General features: G+C 40.9%; 1 protein-coding gene and 1 long non-coding RNA gene across 2 annotated transcripts in view; one reads left to right on the top strand and one right to left on the bottom strand.

The window, feature by feature from the left end:
• CAND1 (cullin associated and neddylation dissociated 1) overlaps positions 1–10,855 on the bottom strand; it is a 28,100-nt gene extending 17,245 nt beyond the window's left edge. The window contains exons 1-2 of the mRNA XM_083819390.1: positions 10,620–10,855; positions 6,715–6,858 (exon numbers count right to left, since the gene is read on the bottom strand). Of these exons, the coding sequence (XP_083675516.1) occupies positions 6,715–6,858; positions 10,620–10,687 (212 nt within the window). The 5' untranslated portion in view covers positions 10,688–10,855. The remainder of the gene's footprint in view (positions 1–6,714; positions 6,859–10,619) is intronic.
• Positions 10,856–10,991: 136 nt separating this feature from the next.
• On the top strand, positions 10,992–18,720 carry LOC310891309. Its single transcript, XR_014577515.1, has 3 exons — positions 10,992–11,210; positions 11,777–11,967; positions 12,317–18,720. It is a non-coding gene; the product is annotated as an uncharacterized lncRNA (long non-coding RNA).
• Positions 18,721–24,704: the final 5,984 nt, after the last annotated feature.

Below are 24,704 nucleotides of genomic sequence, written 5' to 3'. Positions count from 1 at the left end.
CCTAAAACCTGTTGTACGTGCCCCCCACTGCTGTTACCTTTCTTCCCTATGTCCAGAAGTCACAGTAGCAAGAGCTAACTATCGTCAAAAAAGCTCAACAGAAGCAAAAGGCAGCAAGCTAGCGCAGATAAGAAAAGCACGTGCAATAATTTATCTGTTACATAAAGCAAACTTTTGCATTCAAGTTTTATATTCAAGCACGACGTGTAACTTACATTATGATAGTAACCACAGAGTAAGTTCCAACATCTTGGCACCAGTGGTCTGTCACTATGTTAGGCAAACCTATGAGCTTCTCTTTCAGTGGCTACACTCATAACACCCTGCCCCCATGAAATCAAAACATTGTTAGCGCTTGAGGCACAGCACCTACATAAAAAGCCCTGGAACACGCTTTTCCCAATTCCCAAGAGAATTGTACGTACTCCTTTCCATGCCTTCCTTCACAAACTGTAACCTGCATGGTTTCCTGCTCTCCTTACCCATCAACACCCTACTCGTGCCATAGAGCCTGTTCAAAATAAGTGCAATTTGGGAATTAAAAAAAAAAAAAAGCAGCATAGACAAAGCATATCTACCAAAAACATGCACTGCAATATTACTCTCAACTCATTTTTTTTTACAGCATGAATCTTCAAACAAATCTGACATTGAGGCCAACTCCCCAAATTAGGCCACAGACATTATGATCACCCCAATGCCATACATTTAGGAAGACTGCAATTCACTCTTTATTTTGCAGAGCATTTTACAGAAATGCAGATATCTTAAAAATAACTACATAAAAACAACTTTGGTATAACATTTCTAGAAGGTTCTGCATGCAGGTAAGTTCAGGAGAAGTGTTAATTGAGATACCGACTGATATAGGATGAAAGGCATAAAAAGAAGCCCTTTAAGTGCCCAGAAACAAAGATGCAATGGAATAGTTTCTCACCTGCTTCAGCAGGTACACTTACTCCTGCAGAAATGAACAGCCTTAACAGCAGCCTTTGTTAAAAACAGCAAAAGTCAAGCCTTAACCTGGCACTGCCCTTTAACTTAGGGCCGGGGGACAGTACTGACATCTTTAGATTCCATCTAAGCATCTCCACAGCTGCTAAATCCCTGCGAGTAGTGGTTTAGAAGACCATACCCACAATCTTAATCTGGTCATGTTATTGTTTCAATCATGATAAACAAATACTGCAGTCTTAGGGTAATTTTTAGACACTGTTATGAGCGAGGACCATTTCTCCCCCCCAATACATAAGTCCTGAAAAGTTTGCAGATGAGCATCTGCCAAGACACAAATTACCACCAAGAATTCTCTCTCAGACACAGATACACCAAGCCATCCCTGACTGCATCCCTAGAAGTTGAAACATTTTCTCCAGCTGCTCAAAAAGCTCTCAGATTTCTCCACAACCTAATTTCACTTTTCAACCGAGCCTTCCCCTCGGTGGCACATCACTAGCTCCTCTTCCAGTGCACACTGCTGGCAGTCAGTGGCTATGCACAGCACCACTGCACTGTTCTGCTCTTGCTGCGTAATAAACTGGTTTGCAAGCAACACAAGCACAAAGCACCTAAACAGAAACGATCACAATTCCAAAGTATGGCAACCATCCACAGTAGTATGGAGAGAGGAAATTCCCTGTGCGTTTCAGTCAACAGACTACAGTCCAGAAAGGTGTGATTCCAGAATCTGTGGAAACTATTTTGCATCCATAATGCTTCATACTCCAACAAAAGTACTGTAAACAGAAGCACAAACAAGCAGATGTACAATTATGGAAACATATTCATACAAAACCAAACAACAGCAACCTCTCAAAACTACAGCTAGCCTTCAGAGTAGCAATCCCAGAAGTCAGCAAACTCGCTCTCTATTAATCAAAAGCGATCTGGTTGGTGAGATTCCAGGTGGCAACGTCAGCTCTCCTTTCGCTGATACAAAGATCGTGTCTCCTGCTTTTGCAGTTTGCAAAGATTTGCACAGCTCTATGAAAATACACCTTCCACAACCCAGGCATCTGCAGCTGACACCATCTTTTTATGCACCAATGACTGACAGACCGTATCTCCACCAAAAACAAACAGTTGCTCCAGAAGCAAAAACACCTAAAATAATGGGCAGGATGTTTATTTTTTCAATGTAAATAAAGAGAAACTAAAATAATCAGAGCAAAAGTTGGTCAGTTAGACATATTAGATCATCAGATAAGTAAAGGAAACACTTTTCTGCCAATGTCTGAAGATAAACTACTGAAGTGACATAAGTCACTCACCCAAACACTTGGGATTTCAGTCCATAGGAGGTGTTAAACCAGACTTTACCTGAGTTAGCATCTTCATTTCATTACACATTCCTGTTTATTCTGATTTAGTTCAATAAAGCTGACACACCAGTTACGAAGTACATTGTAAAAAAACAATGCCTTAAGCTTTTCTGGCCTTTCAAATCAGGAGATATCACTTGCAGACCTTACTATTAGTGTCAGATTGCAAACTGAGCTTATCAAAAGTAGAAAATAAACTACAACTTTTCTTTCTTTTTGGAAATGCTTTTTAGTTATTATTTTTATTTTTAAGTCCTCTTTGATCTTTTCCTTTTCGCTGGAAAATCACAATTACCAATAATTTGTATCCAACTTCCCTTAAAGTCAACAGCTCATTCAACTGTCTATGGAAATAAACAGCAGCTACAGCAGGGTCTCCTTTCAGTTATATACATCTGAAAATAAAAGTGTTCGTAGCACGCCCTCCCTGCCAGGAAGAGGGATGTCATCTCACAACCAAATGTAGGCTGAAATCAGTGTGGCTATCAAAGAAGCACATTTACTTCCAGGGAAGAGTTAAAATTCACAAATGAAAAATAAATATATTTGACTCAAATCACCAATATAGCATGATGTATAATAGTGTATTACCACAGCATCCAAAACACTTTAAAGCTGCTAAACCAGATCAGCCACACAACATATGTGCATCATCCTGCTCACATTAATGACTCACACTCGCAGCATCAGGCAGGGTTCCCTACGTTGAACTACTGCCCAGAGAAGTCACGCTGATAAATGCAGATAAACTACAGGATGACAAGGGGAGGAATCACTGAAAGTAGTTACTTCAATCCCACTTTTCTACTTCTTATTTTGAGAGATATACATATATGATGAATGATTATTTATTGTAAGTTTCAGGAAGCATTTTAGTGTGAAACAATACAAATTTGTCAGTAGAGGTTTTAATGGCAGAGTATCACAACATAAATAGCTACCAGAATGAGAAGCACATTCAGTGCTGCAGTTTAAGGATGAACTAAGAAGAATGATTAATGGCAGTTTGGGCCAACAGAACATTACCGGCAGCGAAGCCCAAACAATCCACCCCACAGTCAGGCAAAGCACACCGCTTGTCTAACCCAGATGCAGGTAACCTTGGACAGAGCTACAGGCAGTATAACCCCTGCCACCATAAGGTGCCCCGGGTACCATTCTGGACTACACAGATAGCCTTAAAACATGAATGGTGTAAGAACGTCCAATAGTGTTTTTTACATTGGCTGACTGTAAAACAGCCTTTGATCATCAGATAGAACAAAGAAGTCCTTCAGAAAAAAACACAAGCAACACACACAAAAATATTCTTAAGACAGACAAGGTGAAAAAACTGTTCGTATCTACTGCCTGAAATAAAAGTTTGATGAGTACACTCCTTTCTCTTCTGTAGGGTCAAAGATGTTTGACTTTTAAAGCAAGAGTATTAAATCAGTTTATTTTCATTTTGATTCGGAGATGAACATCACAATCATCTTGCAAGATAGTTACCCAAGTACCCATAAACTCTCAAGCAGTTAAGCAAAGACAAACATGTTTTATCCTATCCAAAAGCAGTATGATATAACTGAAAGGTCCGAAAACAAAAACACCAGTGTGCTTTGAAGAGATAATGAGAAACAAGTTCATCAGCATTTTAACCAACAGAGCACTTCCTATCCAAATGTGAAAGAGATTAGTGGATAAGGCAAAACTTACTTGTTACTACACTTGCCTAAGAAAAAAATATTGCTTTGCAACTGTTATGAGTTATTTCAAATCTTCTCTGTTCAGTGACATCAGTAATCAAACCTTGAAAGAACAATGTTCCTTGAAGAGATTCTTTCCTTGTTAAGGAGTGTTCAATAACATTACCATTCAGTGTTTCCATGGACCTAGCTGGAAGAGAAAGCTTCCCTAACAAATTGCAAATCTTTCTTTCCCCCCCAAAAAAGCTGTCTCAAATACAGATTCAGCAGGACAGAGCTTTCTGTGTACCTTTAAGGCACTCCTATGAGAGGGAATCTATACTTGAATGGGTCATCAAGCATCAGTCTGATGAAAGTTCCCGCTGATAGTCTCTAAAGAGCACCAGAGCATTTAATTTAATAAGGTAATCTAAACACAGTTTATGCTTTCCTCAGCTGAAAATGGCAGCAAACATGTAACAGAAATACACAAGTAAAGAACAGCAACACAAAATATTTTAAAACCAAAAAGGAGGGGAAATACACTGGTCAAATTTAAATTAACAAATTAGGTTCCCACCTAGCATTGTAGTAGATGGAAAATCTAGTTTAGGTCACCCTAAACTGCCTTAAACTACATCTTAGCAGTATTTCAACCTCTCCCATCCTGTACCCCCACTATTGCTTCTACCAATGCTCATCTGAATGTAGGAGGAGAGAGCTGAGCCAGAAGAAATCTAACTCCCCGAACCAGTCTACAACAAAATCAGATGCACTCAAGAAAATGGACACGGAGGGGAAGAACATCAGAAGAGCAGCAAAATTAGCTTAGACTGGCTTAAAATTGTGATGGAACAATACTGTGAGTCTAAGTTACCTGAAAATAAATAAATAATGTTGATACATTCAAGGTACAAATTCTATACGAAAGCTGACAATTTCCTGAAAACTTTTTCATCTTGTTTCTTGTCCCCTTACATGAAATTTCATGCTGTTCTTTAACGCTACTTGGATTTTTTCTAAAAGTATTCCAAACTTTAAATTGATTCTGTCATTTTAATTAAATCCAAGTATTTTATCAGTGTGTCAAAGCGAACTTTAAAAATGGAAGAACGGTTAATAAGAAAAGAACAGGGCATGCCCACATGCACTGGCAGCTATCTATTTTCCTCATTCTCTTTCCTTTGAAGTCTTTAACATTACCTGTACTTTAGGTCCAAAATCCTAACCTTGTCATTAAAGATTGTTACATATACACTGCGTGCATTAATCTGAATTTCAAGGTAACTTCAGGCTATGCATTGTAGATGAGTACGGCATGTATGCTGTAACCATTTTGTTCCACAGAATGTTACTTTATGAAAAGCCAGTTCTAAGCCTGAGCCAAGTTTCATAATAATCTACTTAATACTTTTCATGCATGTGTCTCTTCTGACTGAGCGCAGGCACCCTGTTTCAAAGCCAGAAAGCTTAAGCTGTACCACAAGGTACTCTGACGTTTTAGGACTTCACATTCAAAAGCAACATGTTGGTTTGTGTTTTTTAAAATAACTGGAGGGAGACATGTTTCAACAAAACTGCAACTCTTATAAAAGTAGTGAAAAAGTAGTGATAATTATATTACTATGCAGCTCATAGAACATTAAACTTTGGCTGGAAACTTGCTACTCTCACATTAGATCCTCTGTGAAAGGTTTTACTTATCACATAAAATATTTCGGAAGCTGAAGCAAGCGCTTCTTGTAAGTATATAAGCAGATTTATGTACGCACAGGCTTTAATTTTCTGCTTTGTTCAGGTGATGGGTTAAATTGTAAAGAACAAGCTGAAACAAACTAACTGAGCTAGTCACAATGTGAAACTCTTCTTCAAAGCTGTCCCAAGCCCTGCAGTGGTAAGTTTACCTCAACACATGCTTCACAGAATATGACTCAAGTAGACCAGATGAGATATTTTAAAAAAAAGATCACGAACAATAAATATTCTTACAGAAACACTAGGAGCTTCTTAACAGAGATGCCCTCCTTATAGGACACAAAAGTAGTCAGAAGAACCAAGCCAAAAATCATAATAAACGTAGCACCTCTTCAAAGAGGTGGAACACAGCCAGAAAAGCCACACCACAGGTAAAGTTAAATAAAGGGAGGAAGAAAGGCCACTGAACCAACAGAAGCCTCTGAAAAGCAAGTAACTGCACCCTGACCCCATAAAACATCTGCAGTTCCTGTAAAGCATGTAAAACCATTAACACAATATTTCAAATGCTAGTGAAGAGGCAAGTTCCATGTTTGATTAAAAGGTAAACACACAGTTTTGCTTATGTTATTTCTGTTTGAGAAGGCAGATCATGGAATTGTAGCATTGGAGTAGTTTTCGCAGTTAAACATCAATGTGGCAACTACCTATGAACTATGATCTTTAAAATCTATTTAGCATTCAAGATTTATCACCAGAGAACAAGCACACTGTTCTTATACCTTCAGCAATGACTGTGCAGTTGTATTTGTCCCCTTAAACCCCAAACGTTAAATTGCAACACCAACAAAAGATAGTTCTATAAGAAGCTATGATTAATGCAGACAACCTGCAAAGGTTCCTATGTGGACAACAGATTCACATTTATTTTGCATAGCAGTGGTCCTTTACGTTTTTTTTTTTTTTTGTTTAAAGCTTTATGTTTTTCAGCCAACAGACAATTCTTTACACCACAAAGAAAGAATACATACCATTTGACAGCTAAGTTCTGCACCTCACCGTTTTTATCTTCCAGTAATTTCAAGATCATCTTCACCACCTTTCTTTCACTGTCATCATCCAGCTTAATAGAATCTTTCTGTAGTTCCGTCATCAAATCATTAGTAGCCATAAACCTGACAAAAAATAGTCAGATAATTATTGCTAAAAGGATATATACGGGTCATTCAGTGCTCTTCAATTCACAATTCTCAGTTTCCACCATTTGTTACCAAATAAAGCACACTTAACATTGGATTAGCGTTACCTGCTTTGTGATACAAGCAGCATTTCTTCTACTTATAAAATAAATAAGGAGAAAATGTCATTTTTAAATAAAATTTAACTTTTAGTTAGGTCATCATCTTTCCTTGGTGAGGACAGCTCCACGTTTTACTCATGATCTTTATGCTGTGCTCCAAATAATCACCAACAAGAAAACTGACACTTTCTCAGATTTGAAGTAGTTCTCTCACTAGCTACACAATTTTTTTCTTAAGCAAGAAGAATAATACAGTTTTTCAAACATTCTCCCACAAAAATAATAAGCCAGACATCATCGGAGAAATAAAAGTGAAGCTATGTTTTATAAATTTCTCATTTTGTCTGTCCAGACTAGTTTGTTTATAATCCAGACAATGGCCAATGATGTTTATCCAGCCCTCAATCTAAGGCATGACATTAAAGTCTAAAATTAATTCTTGAGAGATCAAGAAAACAAAATCAGCTTTCCTATCAGTTCATTTACTGTTCAATACCACCGTCACTCCAACCAATACGAGAGAACATACTGAGAAATGACTTTCCAAAAATACTGCTTTTATGCCTTTTGTTTCTTTTCCTTCTAAAGTCTGTCTTCCAATCTGTTTTCCTTTCCTAAGCATCCTTTCTCCTCAAGAAAAGTAATAGAGATGCCTTACTCAATTACCAATCCCAGGGGCTCCAGTGCCAATCCCAGCCCCCAGACAAAAACGGTCTGTTAATTACACAGCTAAGGTTGACATTTGAGTTTCTGACACATCAGCCTCAAGCAGCCATCGCTTAAGCTCAGGTCATCCTCGGAAGGTTATCTCCACAGCCTGACCTGCTCGATACTTCTTTATTGAGAATGAAAGCCAAGACTGCATAATCTTAACATGCATCACAAATGCCAGACGACTCCCCTCAAATAATGGACCCCGACTTATCCTGTCGTGTAACGCAGCCGTTCCAGTCTAACAGTCTCAAGGTGTTTCTAACTAAGATAAGCGAAGCCCTCACTTGTTCTTCATTCACTCCAAGAGCGCCGCCGAAGCAAGCCTGTAATCTGACAGGAACCAGATGTGTGCATAAACAGATGATGGATGTGAAAGGCACCAGCCTTTAAGCAGAGCAAGGGAAAAAGCTACTTGAATAGTAAAGGGAAGGGGCAGATCGGATGGGAAGAAGGGCATCCACGAAGCCAAGCAGCACTAAAACATTTAAAAGCCATCTCCATGACGCTGCTATATTTACCTCTTTTTGTTAAACCTTAACAGCCTCCCCTCGCTTCCTCGGGCGCTAACTCCCATTTCCTAGCCTTATGAGTTCACATGCACTCATCAACTACTTGTCTAAGCAGAGCTTGAGCATCCTCAGCTCATCAGCACTTCTGCGCTTGGCTACAACTGAGGAGTCCTCCTGGAGGATTCCTACTAAAAAATAAAATACCAAACCCCACAGTGGCATGGGGAAGACTGGCAACTCTAAATTGAAGTAGCTGGTATTTAGAAACACCACAGTTTTGAGTGGTATAGATGTGGCCTTTGACCAACTTTATGTGCTGCAAAGCAGCAGCGCATCGGTAGCTCCTCACCCCTTGTACGTGGAGCAGCCATCCTCTTCCTCCAGCGAGCGCACCGCTCCTCCCACAGCCCCAAAGTAAACTGCCACCTTACATCACTGCCCACTTAGAACTGAAGTTTCCCCACAATAAATGCCAGAAACAATTGCATCAGACAAGTTAGTTTATCCAAAAAAACTGAGGATTAGAATTTACTGTAGAATAGCTACTTGGACTGTGGTTTGCAGTCAGCTCCCTGGTATCAACAACCACACCATCCCTCTTCAAATACGCACAAGTCTAATAATAAATCCACTTATAATTACCAGTACTAAGAACTATTTTATCCATTATGCAAATACATGATACATGCAAAGGTTTCAGAAAACACAGTATTGCATAACAGCCAGTTTGTAGAGGTCTATCGTCACTCATTTTACGGTTTCTAATTCAGATTTTAATCTGTGTTGTTATTATTTTTTTAGTATTTCAGAATCCCAAAGTTGTTCAAAGCTCCTGGAATGGGTAATCTGCAGAGTATGCTCTCCTAAAGCAACTACAAAACAAGTTTTAACTACATGTAGCTTGGAAAACTAATTGCTACAACCCCATTTGAGGCTACAACCTCATTTGAGAGCAAAAAGTTTTAAACTCATTGGAAATCAGTATTAAGAAGCAAATCCATCACAATATTTTGGAAGACATCCTTCCCATAAGCACTAAATGCAAAGCTCACTTAATCACAGAAACAAATTAGCATGATAAAACTAAAAAAAATATTCAGAAAACAGTCTGAATCTATTTTTAAGTGTAATTTAAATGACTCAGGCAATTCTGGACTGCATCTTTTCAGACTAATCAGTTTTTGTTGTTTTTCTTTTTCTTCCCCAAAGTTTCTAGCCTCAACTCTCCTGGTAACATCATACTAGAGAATCTGAAAGAAATGGACATGAAAAATACATACGTTTATCACAGCTGTGCCCAGTGCTTCAACAGTTTTGTCAAAAGCCAACTCTATAGCTAATCACAGCCTGTATTCTTTTAGATTTTAATATATTAACAAGAGGCTGCTTTGGATGTCACTGTGTTCTTTAACTACAAACTAAGAACTGTAAAGGTGCAAAAACGGAATAAACCCCAAGTGTGTTTTATGACTTTTCCCTGTATTGATGTACTCTCTTTAACAAATGAAAGCTTCATACATGAATTCCTGGGTATGCACAATGCAGACAAATTTAATTATCTTTAACCTAATGGTTTGTTAGAGCTACTGTGTAAGCGGTCTCTTTTTTTTAGTTGTTTTTAGTTGTTTAGTTGTGTTTTTTTAGTTGCTATGCTATTTCATTATCTGATACACCATCTTTTGCATGTTATCTACTGTAACGGTTACTCCAATAAATAGTCTGGTGACAGATCCTAAGCTCCATAATACATATTCCAGTCCCACCTTCATAAAACTTGACTTAACTGGACTCCTCTCTCTGGACACACACAGTTTTAGAGGGGTCCTACAAGAAGGCTGGGGAGGGACTCTTTGTCAGGGAGTGTAGGGATAGGACAAGGGGGAATGGCTTTAAACTAAAAGGGTGGGCTTTGGTTAGATATAAGGACGAAATTCTTTACTTCGAGGGTGGTGAGGCCCTGGCACAGGCTGCCCAGAGCAGCTGTGGGTGCCCCATCCCTGGAGGTGCTCAAGGCCAGGCTGGATGGGGCTTTGGGCAACCTGGTCTGGCGGGAGGTGTCCCTGCCCATGGCAGGGGTTGGAGCTGGGTGCTCTGTAAGGCCCCTTCCCACCCAAGGCTCTACACAGTGAGCCCGGCACCCCTGCCCACACCCCGCAGCACCCAGGAGGCGTGCGAGCCGCGGAAGCCGAGGCCCAGGGCGCTCCGCAGCCCTCCCAGCCCCTCTGCAGCACCCCGCGGCCGGCGGGGCGCTCACCGGGCCCGGCCGCCCCGCACCGCCCCGAGCAGGCCCCGCTCCTCCGGGCTCCGCGGGCCCCGCGCCCGCCGCAGGCGGAGGCCGAGGCTCCGCTCCTCAGCGGGGGGAAGCCCCGAGGCGAGGCGGGCCGGGCCCGGCGGCGGCGGCGGCGGCTCCCACCTGAAGTCCTTGTCGCTGGACGTCATCTTCTCCAGCAGGTTGGAGATGTGGTACGAGGCGCTCGCCATGTTGACGGGCCCGGCCGGGAGCAGCGGCGGCAGGAGGAGGAGGAGGAGGAGGAGAGGGAGGAGGAGGAGGAGGAGGAGGGCGGCGCCTCCCGGCTCCGCTCGCCGGGGCTGGGCCTGGGCCTGGGCCTGCTGAGGCCGCCGGAGCCCCCCGCGCGCCGCCGCCGCCCGCGATTGGCGGCGCTGCCAGCCCCGTGACGCCGCCCGCGGACGTGGCGCCGAGCGGGTGCGCGCCCAGCCCGGGCCGCCGTTGGAGAGGCGGCGGGAAGGGCGGCCGCGGACTACGAGTCCCAGCGCGCACCGCGCGCGCGTCCCGCCCGGCGCCGTTGGCGGGGCGTGGCGGGAGTTGTAGTTTGGCTCGGTCGGGTGTCCCTCACCACCTCAGGCCCTCGGAAAGCCACGGCTGAGCGCGGGCTGAACATATCTGGCAGAAGTCAAAAGCAGCGACGTGAAAATGCGTTTTCCTTGCTGAATAAAAGTGTGTTTCTGTCTGTCCCCGTTGCAGAAAGCTGCCCCAAAATGTGATGTGAGTGCTTCCGAAGCTCCTGGGGGCAAACAGAGATTTTTTTCATATATATTCACATAACTTAAACACTCATATCATAGTCTCAGCAGTAACTTAAAACACTCAGTTCCCCAGGAAAAGCACGGCCTGGCCTCAGGGTCTGCCTTGGTGCAGGCCAGGCCAGGCTGTGGTACCAGTGCCATGCCCAACAGGCCTCCTGGGCACAGGGAAAACAAGTTTTTGTACCTGTAACCAAGTAAAAATGCACTTTTTTACTTGTTTTTGCCTCCCTCGTTGCTGTACATGTCAATCTCATTGCTTTTCTGGGCAAAACCTGTGATCTGTCTACGTGTGGGTGGATGATAGGAAGTGGTGGGAGAACTGAGGAAGTGTTTCCATGTGTAAAACAAGACAGCCTACTGCAGGCAGCCTCCTCAAGTTTCTTACTGAAACAAAACATGAAATAATCTTAATCCTCCTTCTCAGTTATGTGTATGTACTGAAAAACTAAAGAAATGCTTTTTTGTTGTTGATGATTGGTATTTTAAAGAAACAAGATTTGAACTAAAACCAAGATGTCCTTAAAGTACGCATTTTTAGGTGCAACTCGCAGGCAGCCTGTCACAGCAGCCGAAGGAAGGCATGTGTTCTTCGTTAACTGAACCGAAATCACAAGTGGATCTGCCATGGCCTGTCACCCAGGCACTTTGTGCAAACAACTGTTTTGGAAGACACAGACACTGTCATTGTCTGGGTGCTGTGCTGGAAAGAGAGCTTGGTATGTATTGGTCTCATTCCCCGGAGCAGCTTGGTGTCAGGTTAGTGCTGTGCAGCAAAAATAAGGGGCAGGTAAGAAGGAGGTGGGCAGCGTGGGGGTGGATTGGTGACACTGACGTGGGGCAAGGATGGGTTACAGAAGGTGGGAGTAGTTGGGGGGAGGAAGACGGAGTCTCAAGGAGAAATGGGGGACCATCGGTATGGGCAGGGGAAGTGCAGTGAGGGGAAGCACTCAGAAGGAGAGGTGGCCTTTTCAAACAGGCCATTGACTCGTTTGACTTGGGAATGCTTGATTGAGGGTTTACCTTTGGAGAGGAAAATCATTTACTTCCATTTGCGTGAACACTTAGGTTGGCTATTCAAGGAAGCCAGCTGGAACAGTACAGATGAAGACAGGCTCACTCCTGACTTGTTTGTGACAGCTGAAAACAGCTTATGATGCCTGAATTGTGATAACGCTGTGCCATGCACAGGAAAACTATGCAGCTTCTCTTTGAAGCACCAAGACAGAAAAAGTTGAAATACAAATAGTTGTCATTTGGCACATCAATTTGTGTTTTGCCATGTGGACGTTAGCACCATTCTAAATCACTTTGATGACAGTGACTTGTGAGCATGTTACAATTACAAGAAATGATTTGTTTCTGAGATGTCAAATTGTCACATCATCGCTTCTCACGCACTGTTGGACAAGACTGTTCTAACCTGTTCTTTATTTACATTCATGACTTTGGTCCTAAGTGGGGATCAGGTGGTTAGGGGGTGGTGAATGATCATCTATTACAAAAATGTTCTGGCTACATACTTACCATGATGCATGTTATTGAATAAACATGTGAAACAAACCAGATGATAGAAAATGCTGTTATGGGAGAGGTCTTTTATGTCAGTTCCTATTGTAGAATGAAGTATTGCCAGTGTTCACTGGAAGCAGATCCACTCAAGTTGGGAGTTAACTTTCTAAATTAATATTGTTTCAAATTAGACACTAAACTGAGCTACTTCCCACTTTGGGAATTTTACAAACATTCACTTACAATAAGGTTATTCATGCTTCTGACTGATCTTTGTCTTGTCCATGTTTAGGTTATATTTCCCACTCTGCATCTCAGAGATTCTATTCCTGTCAATGTTCATGTTCCGAGAGGTATTTTAGCTTGCTTCCTTCTCTTTATCAATTTTTTTTCTGGTTGTTCATGTTGGGGTTTGGCATCCTCATGCACAAATCTCTTCCTTAAAGATTCTTCAAGGACAGGAGAAAGATAGAAATAAATCCATAGCAAGAAAGTCACATCTGCCTTCTACTCAAAGGGATTCTTAGATGGGAAAGTATCTGCATATCCTAAGATGATACTAAAAGTAGGAATTTAGTCTTGCATTTGCAAGATGTAAATATAACTGACAGCCTCTAACACATCCAGGATGCTTTGTGATCTTGTACGTTTTAAAAATGATTTTTAAATCATTTAAAGTCATAATTCTGCTGCGGGTTTCTGTACCTCAACCAGCTTAGCCTGCCACTACTTAAACCTAGCTTCATATTACTACCAGAAATACAGGTCATCATGGAGGAAGTCAAAGTATTTTTTTTGTTGTTCAAGCACAATTATTACAATTGGGATTCAGCTATAGTAGATGCAATGTTCCAGAGGAAGTTAGACACACGTAGAGGCTAATTGAGAAGAGATTTTTTCCAGCTGATAGCAAACAACTTCACAGATGGAGTGGTACTCCTGATCTGTTCCCTGTAGACACGCATATTAGATGCTCTTGGTTCATTCACAAAGATAGCTGAAAGCTTAATTAAATGCGGGAACCTGAAAGGATTTATCTTGCTTTATACTTGCAAATACATTCCCCAAATGCTGAAGATGAGAGAAGAGCACTGTTCGATTAGGGATGCATTCACCGCACCAGAATTTGAGCCCTCACCAATTTGCTCTTTCACTTCACACAGGAGTTGTGAGCCCACAGCCAGGAGAGGAAATCGGGAATGTGCTGCATGTTCATATATCAGCATGTAAAGAGCTATACCATACATTTTCACTAGGCTTAAAGGGACTCCTTTACGATGACGAATTTAAAGCTGGTTATCAGTTTTTACAGCTGGTTTTGGGGAAATAAAAGGAAAATTGCCGTTCCGAGTCAAAAGCTGCACACTGCTATAAGCAGATATTTTGAGCTAGAGAACCTTACGGTCCTGGTTTATCACTTAGATAGGTGACTGACTTTGTACATCTGAACTATTAATCTTGAAAAAGATACTTGGGAAGGAAGACTTCAGAAATGTAGTTGACTGATTATAGTAACAAACCACAGATGGAGTCAAAGAAGTGATCTAGATTAAAACACGGAAGAAACTTAAAAAGGGATGCTATGACTGTTTAACTTAGAGCAAACAAATTGAAAAAACATGACATGCATTAGACCAGTCATATGGGTAAATGTGTGTTTCAAGCACCGTATTGCATTGTATAAAAGTTTTTAGTTGTTTGCTTTTTTTCTTTTAAAGCTGAAAAAATTTTCACATGAAACTTAAGAATCCCAAAGCATCTATCCAAAAGCAATTTAAAGCATTGCTACTGTGTTGAATCTCACTTAAGACTGTTTCATTCTGGGACAGTAGAAAACATTACTGATCTTATTTATGAGACATTTCTACACGCTTGCCAAGAATAATAAGTAATATATGTAGTTGTAAACTGCCTGGCCTTTACTTCCTAACCCAGATAATCCTCTTTTGTAAATCAAAGTAAAGCAAAGCAGACTGTTTGCATGTCAGATTCCATCAGCTGTAAAAAGAGAAAGATTGGGAAACAGTGCTGAAAATAATATATGTATCCAGTTAAGTAATGGACTGAAGCAACTGTCAAATGGACTGAAATTGCCTCTCTAAAAGAACAGAGCTCCAATAGCATCTTCATCATAAGATTGTCAGGAAATATAGTATCTTGAAGGAAAAGAAAATAATAATGTAACAGTCTTCTGACTAAAATTGGATAAAAAATGCAAAAAAAAAAAAGCTAAATAATTTATCTTCTGCTTGCTAAACACTGCACAGCTATTTGCAGCATTTTTGGTCAACAGGTTTCCAACATTTGCCACACACTCACAGATAAAAACTAAAATGAATCTTTCAAATAAAATCTGACCTGATATACGAGACAAAAATTTAGACTCCCAGATGTTTACCGTTGTATTATTTCCATGCCAAATGAACTCAGCTTAGAAGACAGAAAAAAATTCATCATTACTACCCCTTCTGAAAATGAAGCCAGGTTGTTTTTCTTTTTGATTGACCATTTGCGTTTTCATTCCTTATCATAACTCTAAATGTCTGACTCCTTCTGAGTGAGTTATGTTTCCCTTTATGTCAGCACACCCAGCTTTCTGCACATAATGACCTCAGCAATGCTTGTACTGGAGACACTTGTCTCAAGTAAACTTACAAGCACTTGCTTAATCAGAACTTCTGATATTGAACAGTATTGTTTGTGTTTCAAAAGTGGTACAAGTACAAATTATTTGAAGTGTTTTGACTATTTAGGCTTATTAGAACCACAGGCAGCCATGCAATGGATTTTGCTTACTCTGGATCTCACATGTCAAGAAAACCTTGACTATCGATAATTTAGAAATTTGTATGTTAGCACATCGGCTAATTACAATATGAGCCAAAGTTTGACAAAGGATACATAAAGGCTAATCTGTTCCATTTCATAGCATTTTAAAGCACTGCTGTTAGCGTGTTGATTCTTGCCTAAGAGTGCTTCATTTCAGGACAATATAACGTGACATCTCCCTCATGCATGAGACTAGCAGTAAAATTAGCAAAGATGAAAAAATACAAACCTAATTATTCCTCCATGAATCAAGGTGAATAAAAGGGGCTAAAACTAAATTAGAATGAATAAATCTGTTGAACAGAGCGTAACGTGACCGAATCTGATTCCTTGGAGAAAGATCGACTCATTCACGGAATCATCTAAGGTGAAATGACTCAACGATGCTCTTCTCTTGGAGCAGATGATGCCCTTCCTTGACCTCATTAGGGTTTTACTCAAACTCAGTTAGCTCAGCCTCACTCGTTTGGGTCAAGAACATTTTGCACTGGAGGCAAGGCTGCCGAAGGGGCTGGTGTCCTTCAGGCATCCTTCAGGTTTTTTGACTGTTTGGCATACGGGTTGTGGTACCAGAAAAGACAAGGACATGTCTTTTCAGCTCCACACTAAAGGGCTTTGCGGGTGTCAACAACCCCTTGAACAGAAACAAGAAGATCTTGGGAATCTGCAGAGGTCCCAGTAGACTGGAAGCTGGCAAATGTTGTGCCAATTTTCAAGAAGGGCAAGAAAGAAGATCCTAGCAATTATAGGTCTGTCAGTCTCACATCAGTGCCTGGTAAAATTATGAAGAAGATGATCCTTGAAGTTATTGAAGTGCACCTGGGGGACAATGCAGTCATTGGTCCCAGCCAACATGGGTTCATGAGGGGTAGGTCCTGCCTAACAAATTTATTTCCTTTTATGATAAGATCACCCATCTAGTCGATCAAGGGAAACCAGCTGATGTGATCTTTTTGGACTTCAGCAAAGCTTTTGACACAGTTTCCCATAGGATCCTACTGGACAAGATGTCCAGCATACAACTTAACAAAAACATCGTACGATGGGAGAGCAATTGGCTGACGGGCAGGGCTCAAAGGGTTGTGGTAAATGGGGCTACATCAGGCTGGTGTCTAGTCACCAGTGAGGTCTGCCAGGGCTCCATTTTAGGGCCAGTCCTCTTCAATGTTTTTATAAATGATTTGGATGTAGGACTAGAAGGTGTTTTGAGCAAATTTGCTGACGACACCAAACTTGGAGGAGTTGTGGCCTCTGATGAGGGTGAAAAGGCCTTGCAGAGAGATCTGGCCAGATTGGAGAGCTGGGCGATCACCAACCGCATGAAGTTTAACAAAAGCAAGTGCCGGGTCCTGCACCTGGGACGGGGCAACCCTGGCTATACGTACAGACTGGGCGACGAGACGCTGGAGAGCAGCCCCGCAGAGAGGGATCTGGGGGTTGTGGTTGACAGCAAGTTGAATACGAGCCAGCAGCGTGCCCTGGCAGCCAGGAGGGCCACCCGCACCCTGGGGTGCATCAGGCCCAGCACTGCCAGCCGGGCGAGGGAAGGGATTGTCCCGCTCTGCTCTGCGCTGGGCGGCCTCACCTCCAGCACTGTGCGCGGTTTGGGTGCCGCAGTACAAAAAGGACATTAAACTGTTGGAGAGTGCCCAGAGGAGGGCGACGAAGATGGTGAAGGGCCCAGAGGGGAAGACCTATGAGGAGTGGCTGAGGGCACTGGGCCTGTTCGGCCTGGAGAAGAGGAGGCTGAGGGGAGACCTCATGGCGGCCTACAGCTTCCTCACGAGGGGGAGTGGAGGGGCAGGTGACCTGTTCTCCGTTATCACCAGTGACAGGACCCGCGGGAACGGTGTGAAGCTGAGGCAGGGGAAGTTCAGGCTGGACATCAGGAAGAGGTTCTTCACCGAGAGGGTGGTCGCACACTGCAACAGGCTCCCCAGTGAAGCAGTCACGGCACCAAGCCTGTCTGAATTTAAGAAGCGTTTGGACTGTGCACTTAGTCACATGGTCTAAAATTTTGGGTAGACCTGTGTGGTGCCAGGAGTTGGACTCAATGATCCTTATGGGTCCCTTCCAACTCGGGATATCCTATGATTCTATGATTCTATGAATTGATTTTAATTGCAAATTCTCTGACCATTACCTGTTGAACCTTGGGGCCTAGTTTATTTCAAAATGATTTTCCTCTTTACATGAGTCATTAACTACGTTTGTATGCTAAAATTAGTTTTGTTTGTTTGTTTGTTTGTTTTTAATACATGTTATCAGGCTAGTCATATCATTCTAGGATTAGTAGCCATGTATTGTAATAGCAGGGCATAGTCTAAGTTTAGGACCGAATGTTTGAACTTGTTAGAGCCACCATTAAAATTTTTAAACCCTCTGGGCATGTGCAATTTCTGTTCTATTCATCATGAATATGTATAAAATTGAGTAGGTCTGACAAGTATTGGTGGCTTGCTTGTGAATTTATGTGTGTGAATAGCAAATACAAAACAAAATATCAAAAGGAGCAAGAATCTCATATATCTCATATGCATTATTCAAGCAGGAGCAGGCTCTTAAAAGAAAATATCTGCAATTAGTTTTAATACTTTGGAAATAATTACATGCCAGTAGGAAAACCATATATCGAAAGGAATATGTTTAAATTTCAAAACAATCTTCAGAGATACCTCCTGTTGTTTCGTTATCTCTCTGGGGGTTAATGATGCCAGTACTTCGCAGTGAGAAGGCATTTTTAATAACTTCTATCAGAAAAGTCAACCCATGCTGCTACAGCCTGATCCAGAGGAATGTCATTTCAAAAACAAAAACAGTTCTACAAAACTTTTCAGTCTTTTTATGCATTGAAACGCTAAGTCCTATTACTTGTGTTAGAAACATCTCCTGCCAGTCACAGTCAAGGTGACCTACTTGATTTTAATTTATTTTTTTAATTCCTTTTTGTGGTACTGCCAGTTTAAGGGCAAAATTTCATCTCTGCATTCAGCTGCAGCGATACCAGATCATGGCTTTGTTCTGTTATCATACTGCAGAGGCCAAAATTAGACATTTTTGGAAGATTTTTTATGTTGCTAGCCAGTTTTTCAGAGAGTCTGGAACTAATATATTGTAGAAGCAATGTCATTTGAAAGGATGAGATACAGAGAGACAATTGTCTGCTCACATCTCACAAAATAAAGATGATTTTGTCTCCCAATGCTTTCTAAGAATATCCTCAAATTCCGTTCCTACAATATTTCTGGAGGCAGTGATTTCTTTGCCAATAGAAAGAAATTAGCTTGTTTCCTTTTTGTCATGTACCTGATGTTGTCATTTACACAGTGTGAAAAAGCTGGTGGCATTTTGTAGCCATTTTGTCCTGATGCGAGTCGTGGCACTGTCTGCAGCTGGGGGGGACATGGAGGGAAGGAAGATGCAGTTTCGCAGCATGGCCTCCATCAAGCAGTCATCAAGGTGGAATGAAAAGACAGGATCACAGCGAAAGCAGGAACTAGCATCCCCCAAGCTCTTCTCCCTCAAAACCTGTGCTGCCAAGAAGCAGAAAAACAGATGGAGAAGCACCTACGGTAATCTGCTAGCCTCGGATGTGGCTGAGTGCTGTTCTCCATTTGAGATACAGGACATTTTTACTTCCACGTTTGCTGTTTTGATTAAACCACGGAGGCTCGTTGCTCTCAGGCCCTCTTCTCACGTTGCATCCATTCCTTGCACTCTCTTTCACTCTACGTGGTGTTAACAGGGTCATACTAGGAATCCAGCGAAGGCCAAGAACAGTATGAGATTTAAATTATGTTAAATTTACACAGCATCAGCAGCTGAGGCTGAAAGAAAATTTTCATTATCCTTTAGCAGCACACAGTCTAAGGCATGTAGCTGAGAGGCTGTGATACCATCGTGGAGGAATGGTTTCTACATGCTTCAAGGTCAGCTTGTAAATATAGTTATTTTATTGCAATGGAAATATCCAATTTTAGTCAAAGCTCAGGACCAGGACATTGCCAGAAGGGCAAGAATACCTAAGAGAGTCATTTTTTTTTTTTTCTGTTGAGAACTGTTTGTCCACAAACCAATGCAAAGAGTGTTTGTTTCCAAAAGCCAACTCCGAAATTACATTTCTTTGTGGTGACTCATCTAGCAGTGCAGCAGTGCAGTACCTGCAGGGCAGTCAAAACAGATTGGCAGTGATCCATGGTATCTCATACCTCTGGGAGAGCAGTAAATTGTGTAATGTGGTTGGGTCTTCTGATCCACGTTGGTTGATTCAAGGATGTCTTAAATACAGCTAAGCACTTAAGCTGTGGGAACTGACTGAATGCAGCATCATATCCCTTTAGTTCTCTTTTATTAGTAACCACCTGGATGTCCAGATAGATAATTCCGAACAAATTTGCTCCTTTGAGCGATTAGAAACTGAACTGGAATGAAAATCCATTTTCACATCAGTTGCTAAACACTGACCAAAAGAGCAAATATTATTCCGAACCACGTTCTAATTTGGAGGGGGGTGATAAAAATTGACACTCAAAGTAAATGTCTTTCAAGATAAAGCACTGGGTCATGTGTGGGCTGCTGTTAGAAGAGAGAGGAGAAAAGAACTGCATGTTGCAATTATTTGCAGGTAGGAATTGCATTTCCTGCCAAGTAAAATGTCTCCTCTAAAATTGCTCTGTTTGTAGTTCTGCCTCGAGATAACTTTCGCACCTGCTGCTCAAAGATTAAACTACGTCTGTTGAAAGGAAACTGCCACTTGGGGTCACATTTGTTATCAAATGACATTTTTTGTTTATTTGTGTAGCGAGCGCTGTAGAATTGGAAATTCCCTCTCTTCATTTTGAGCTTTGCTGTAGATCCTCATCATGAAATATTTTTGGAGCCAGTGAAAATGTTGAGGCTTTAAGCTTTATAGCAGGAAAATAAGAAAAAAGATGGCATATTTTTTCCTAGATTTCTCTACAATAATACGCCTGTGTTATTCATACTTCAGTCATATATGTAATAATCCTAATTTATAATCCTTATCCCAAGTACCAGTTCAACATTCTTCTTGATATGCATAACATATACCGTAAGAACAATACAAAAGACAGAACAATGGCTACTTTTGAAAAATAAGGTTAATGTATGGAAGTGTTCCACAACATATGTATTTTAGAATGTTTGCAGCAAGTTTGTAATGTGGGTACTCTTAACGTGAAATAATATTCCTACAGAGAAGTATTTGATGACAGCTGTAGTTCTTTAACTTTCTCCAGGTCCTATTCAAGAATAATTTCTTTATGGAGATGAGCTTGGTAACATTCAGCAGTAGTGAACTGTAGAATTATCTACATTCACAGTTTTTGCTTTAGAGGATTAGCCATTAGAAATGTATCTGCAGGGCTTGGAAAATTTTTAATATGAAAAAGCCAACTAATCAGAGCCTTTCACAAAAAAAAGCAAAGGAATAATGGCTGAATACACATCACTATTTTTAACAAACTGATATGAATCACTCAGTCCCTCAGTGCTGATTCCGTAGCGATACGTTCTGTTTTGACAAGATCATTCACTCAAGCTGTCTTTCTTTTAGCACTTACAGTTGGTGGCATACAGAGTCAAGTAAGCCTAAACTTCTCGTCCTTTTTCCCATCAGGGTGTAAAATTGCTATGAAAGCAGAACCAGGTGAAGATTCAGAATGGGACCTAGTGATCCAACATTATGTATTGTTGGACCCCACAGTCTTGGTATACGTTTGAGTTACTTCCAACTGAAATCCGCTGAACTTGCTATTTCGTGTATTCGTTTTGTTTACCAGTAGTCCTCTTGAAAACCTAGTGCAAGAGGTTTAGGATGTGTTTACTGTAATTCACATGTCATCTTAAGAGCCATCATAATTTATGCTGAATATAAATGCCTGAAGAATAAGACTACGCTTCTAGGAATGGGAGCAAAACAGAGCTTCATCAAAAAACTGTTCTCTGGATTGGGCGTCAAGCTGTGTAAGAATTTCCAGGGTGTTTCCAGTGATTAGGGAATGCAAATGAAGTGCAAAAGAAATGAATGTTGCCCAAAATGCTGAATAATATCAAGAACTGATGGAGTAATCAGCCCTTCTTGTTCCAAAGAGTTATTTTTTTAAAGCAGATGGAGAAAAATGCCACAATCATAACCTATAATTCAAAGATGGAGGATGCAGTGAGAGCGATATTCCGTTACAGTTCATTTTTCCTTTTTCACTGAAGATCAACAAGTTCAACAACAGCTGAAATCAGATTATTATAGACAGTTATTGTTTCAGCTGTCATTACTTTTTTATTATTTGCCATCAATGAATATTTTCAAGCAGCACATCCAGTCTTGATGCACCGAGACCCACTTAGAAAGGAAATGCTGGATGATTATTTAATAACTAGGGATTTAAACATGGGGAAGAGTTAAAGGAAATAATAAAACCAGTGTGCATTGAATCTCAAACAGGAAGCAGTTTTGTTTTGCTAGCAGGGCCACCTAAAAATAAAGACTCAAAGCAGTGGATGTGTTTTGTGGCCAATTGAGGCTGACAGAGGGAAGGTTCCCAATATGTAAAGTTGAATCACACTGTGTGCCAGTTGTGGTAGTTTTTTCTCTTGCCCGTAAAATAATCTTGTGATTCCAATAATAAAAAACAATTTCACTCCAATGCTGCAGCTTTATTCTTATCCCTTCAAACCAAACCCAAGAAGCTAATGGCACAGAAGATACGAGAATTATATATCACATTGGTGCTGAGTGATCTAATTTGCTCTGATGCAGAAGTCCTGAAGAAATGTACTGCTAAGGCGATCCAATCAGCTAGGGTTTATTCTTTTCCTGTTCTAGTTTAGAAAGCAGAAAAATTATCTGAAAACTAAAACTATGCCCTCCAGAGAGTTACGTTATCACCAAATCAGTCATGAATGGAATGCAGAAATCTTTCAGGGCAAACAGATATTGAATCCATCTTGGTGTTATCTTCATTTTAAAGCTTCAGTAATGATATTTCAGAGGAATTCATAATGAACCTGCAAAAAAGGGAGAGGCATGGAAGTTTCGCTACAGTTTCATACATGAGTTACAACAACAGTTCCCAGACCAAGACCTCCCTCTCTAATGGTCATAAACAAACCTATGCCTAAAGAACTATGTCAAAAAAAATCTTGCCGACACAGAGTGTACCTGAACGCCCTGGGAGTTTATTTCAGAGTTCAAGTGCAAAGGTACTGAAGTGTGATGTCTCTTTCAGATGCTAATAATACAACCAGGTAGGAAGGTCTAGAAGTCTCAGTGTGTTCATGATTGGGTACGGTCTCTTGAACGTCTAGGGTAGTGATTTAAATCCAAAATAAGTCAATACAACAGTCTATGAATTTTGTTGCCATCTCAGTTGTCAGAGAATTGGTCTCAGAGTTCCCGGTAAACAGGTATAATATCACATTAAAAATGTCCCACCATAGTTGTCACCATTATAAGCCTCAGAGAAGAACATATAGACTGGAGCAGGCATGAAGAACAAAGCTCACATTAGTTCTTTAGGTTGTTCCCCATTGGGCAACAGATTTACGTTAAGGAATTTGGCCCAGAGGAGAAAAAAAAAAAAATCACAAAACGAAGAAATGAAAAACCACTTGTAATGCTTCCCTCCTACAGCTTTTAGTACCAGCTTTTTGTTTAGCCAAACTTAGTCAGTTTTGTTTTAATGTTCTTCGTGAACATTAGAAAAACATTTTTGGGGTCTACATAGAATCACTAAATGACAGCTGAAAAGAAGCAACTAAGGAAATTAAAGCAAGAAATCTTTTTTTTTTTCTTTTTTTTTCCACTCACAAAAATACGTTTCAGATTTACATTCTCTTCCATTCTTTCTTGGTAATAATTTATTCTTTAGTTTTGTGCAACAGGTCATTAACCTGCTTAACAGCCCTAAATCTAGATGTTTTCCCCTTAGAGAAAAGTAGTGAAAGTCAAGTGGGCAAAATACCAAATCTTACTTTCACTTCATTTTCTTTGATAATTTAGGGGAATACATGATCCAGGATCTTTCTCTCACAACAGAAAATGGTAATTTAGCTGTTAACTACATGGGATTCAGATTTGGGACCCTTACTAAATCTGCGTGCAGTCTTATCTGCTGGGTCTGATTATGTTCTGATCAATATTATCTGATGACTGTGACCACAGGTGGGAAGTTTCAAGGATATTTTGACTTCCATGGCCATTTGACAGAAAGTAGGCAGAAAGTACCACTGTGAAGTTCTTGTCCATCTTGGTCTTTTTTGCTAATCAGAAACAAGAGGAAAATCCATGAGAGGAGGATTCAGTTTCTGCGTCTTTGCTTCCCATGTTTTAGCTGCAACATAAACCACGTGGGTGCTTAGGAGACAGATTGTGCAAAGAAAGCAAAAGTTAGACCTATGCCTAAAAGCCTGGTGATGGTTCAAAAGCCCTCCTAGGTTTTGCCTCTCTCTAATTTGAATCGTTTTTTTACTGGGAGTTACTATTCTTAAGATACGTTAAGATTTTCTGTGTTTCCCTTGACGTGTTCAGTCTTGCTCTCACCTATATCAGTGCTCCTTTTGAAATTCATAACCTGGAGGCGAAGGCCAAAACCTCTCTAGCTGTAGAAGCAAATGTATTCACTTTACTTGAAGGATCATAAAAACCCATCTCTTTGCCAAAGATGCTCACTGAGAGAGATGTCAGCCAGCGTGGCGTTCCAGGATTAATTAAGGAGTTTGTCTGCCAGACATTCTTGAAGTCTGCTTTTTCTTGTCTTATTTTTACTTTTTGGCATGTAGTAGTATTTCCATATTTATTAAATGCACACTGATAATTACATGCAGAAGAGCAATTAGCAGCAGACAATTTAGTGGCAAAGAATTTATAATTTGAACTGTTTACCATTCAGAGATGACTGGAAGTGATGACAACTTGTTTCCAGTCCATTGGACTTCTCAGCTGTATGAGTGATGGGGCCCTATAAATAGAAGCAGAACGGCTCCAAATGAAACTTCATTTCAGTGATATTGTTATAGCAGAACTTCCAGCTGAAGTGGCCATTTTTAATTCTCTGTTTTTCCAGTCTATCTTTGTATGAAACATAAAATCATACCT

This window comes from Anser anser (genome assembly GCF_964211835.1).
Source record: "Anser anser genome assembly, chromosome: 1".
Classification (NCBI taxonomy): Eukaryota; Metazoa; Chordata; class Aves; order Anseriformes; family Anatidae; genus Anser; species Anser anser.
This window is presented reverse-complemented; position numbering and strand designations above follow the sequence as displayed.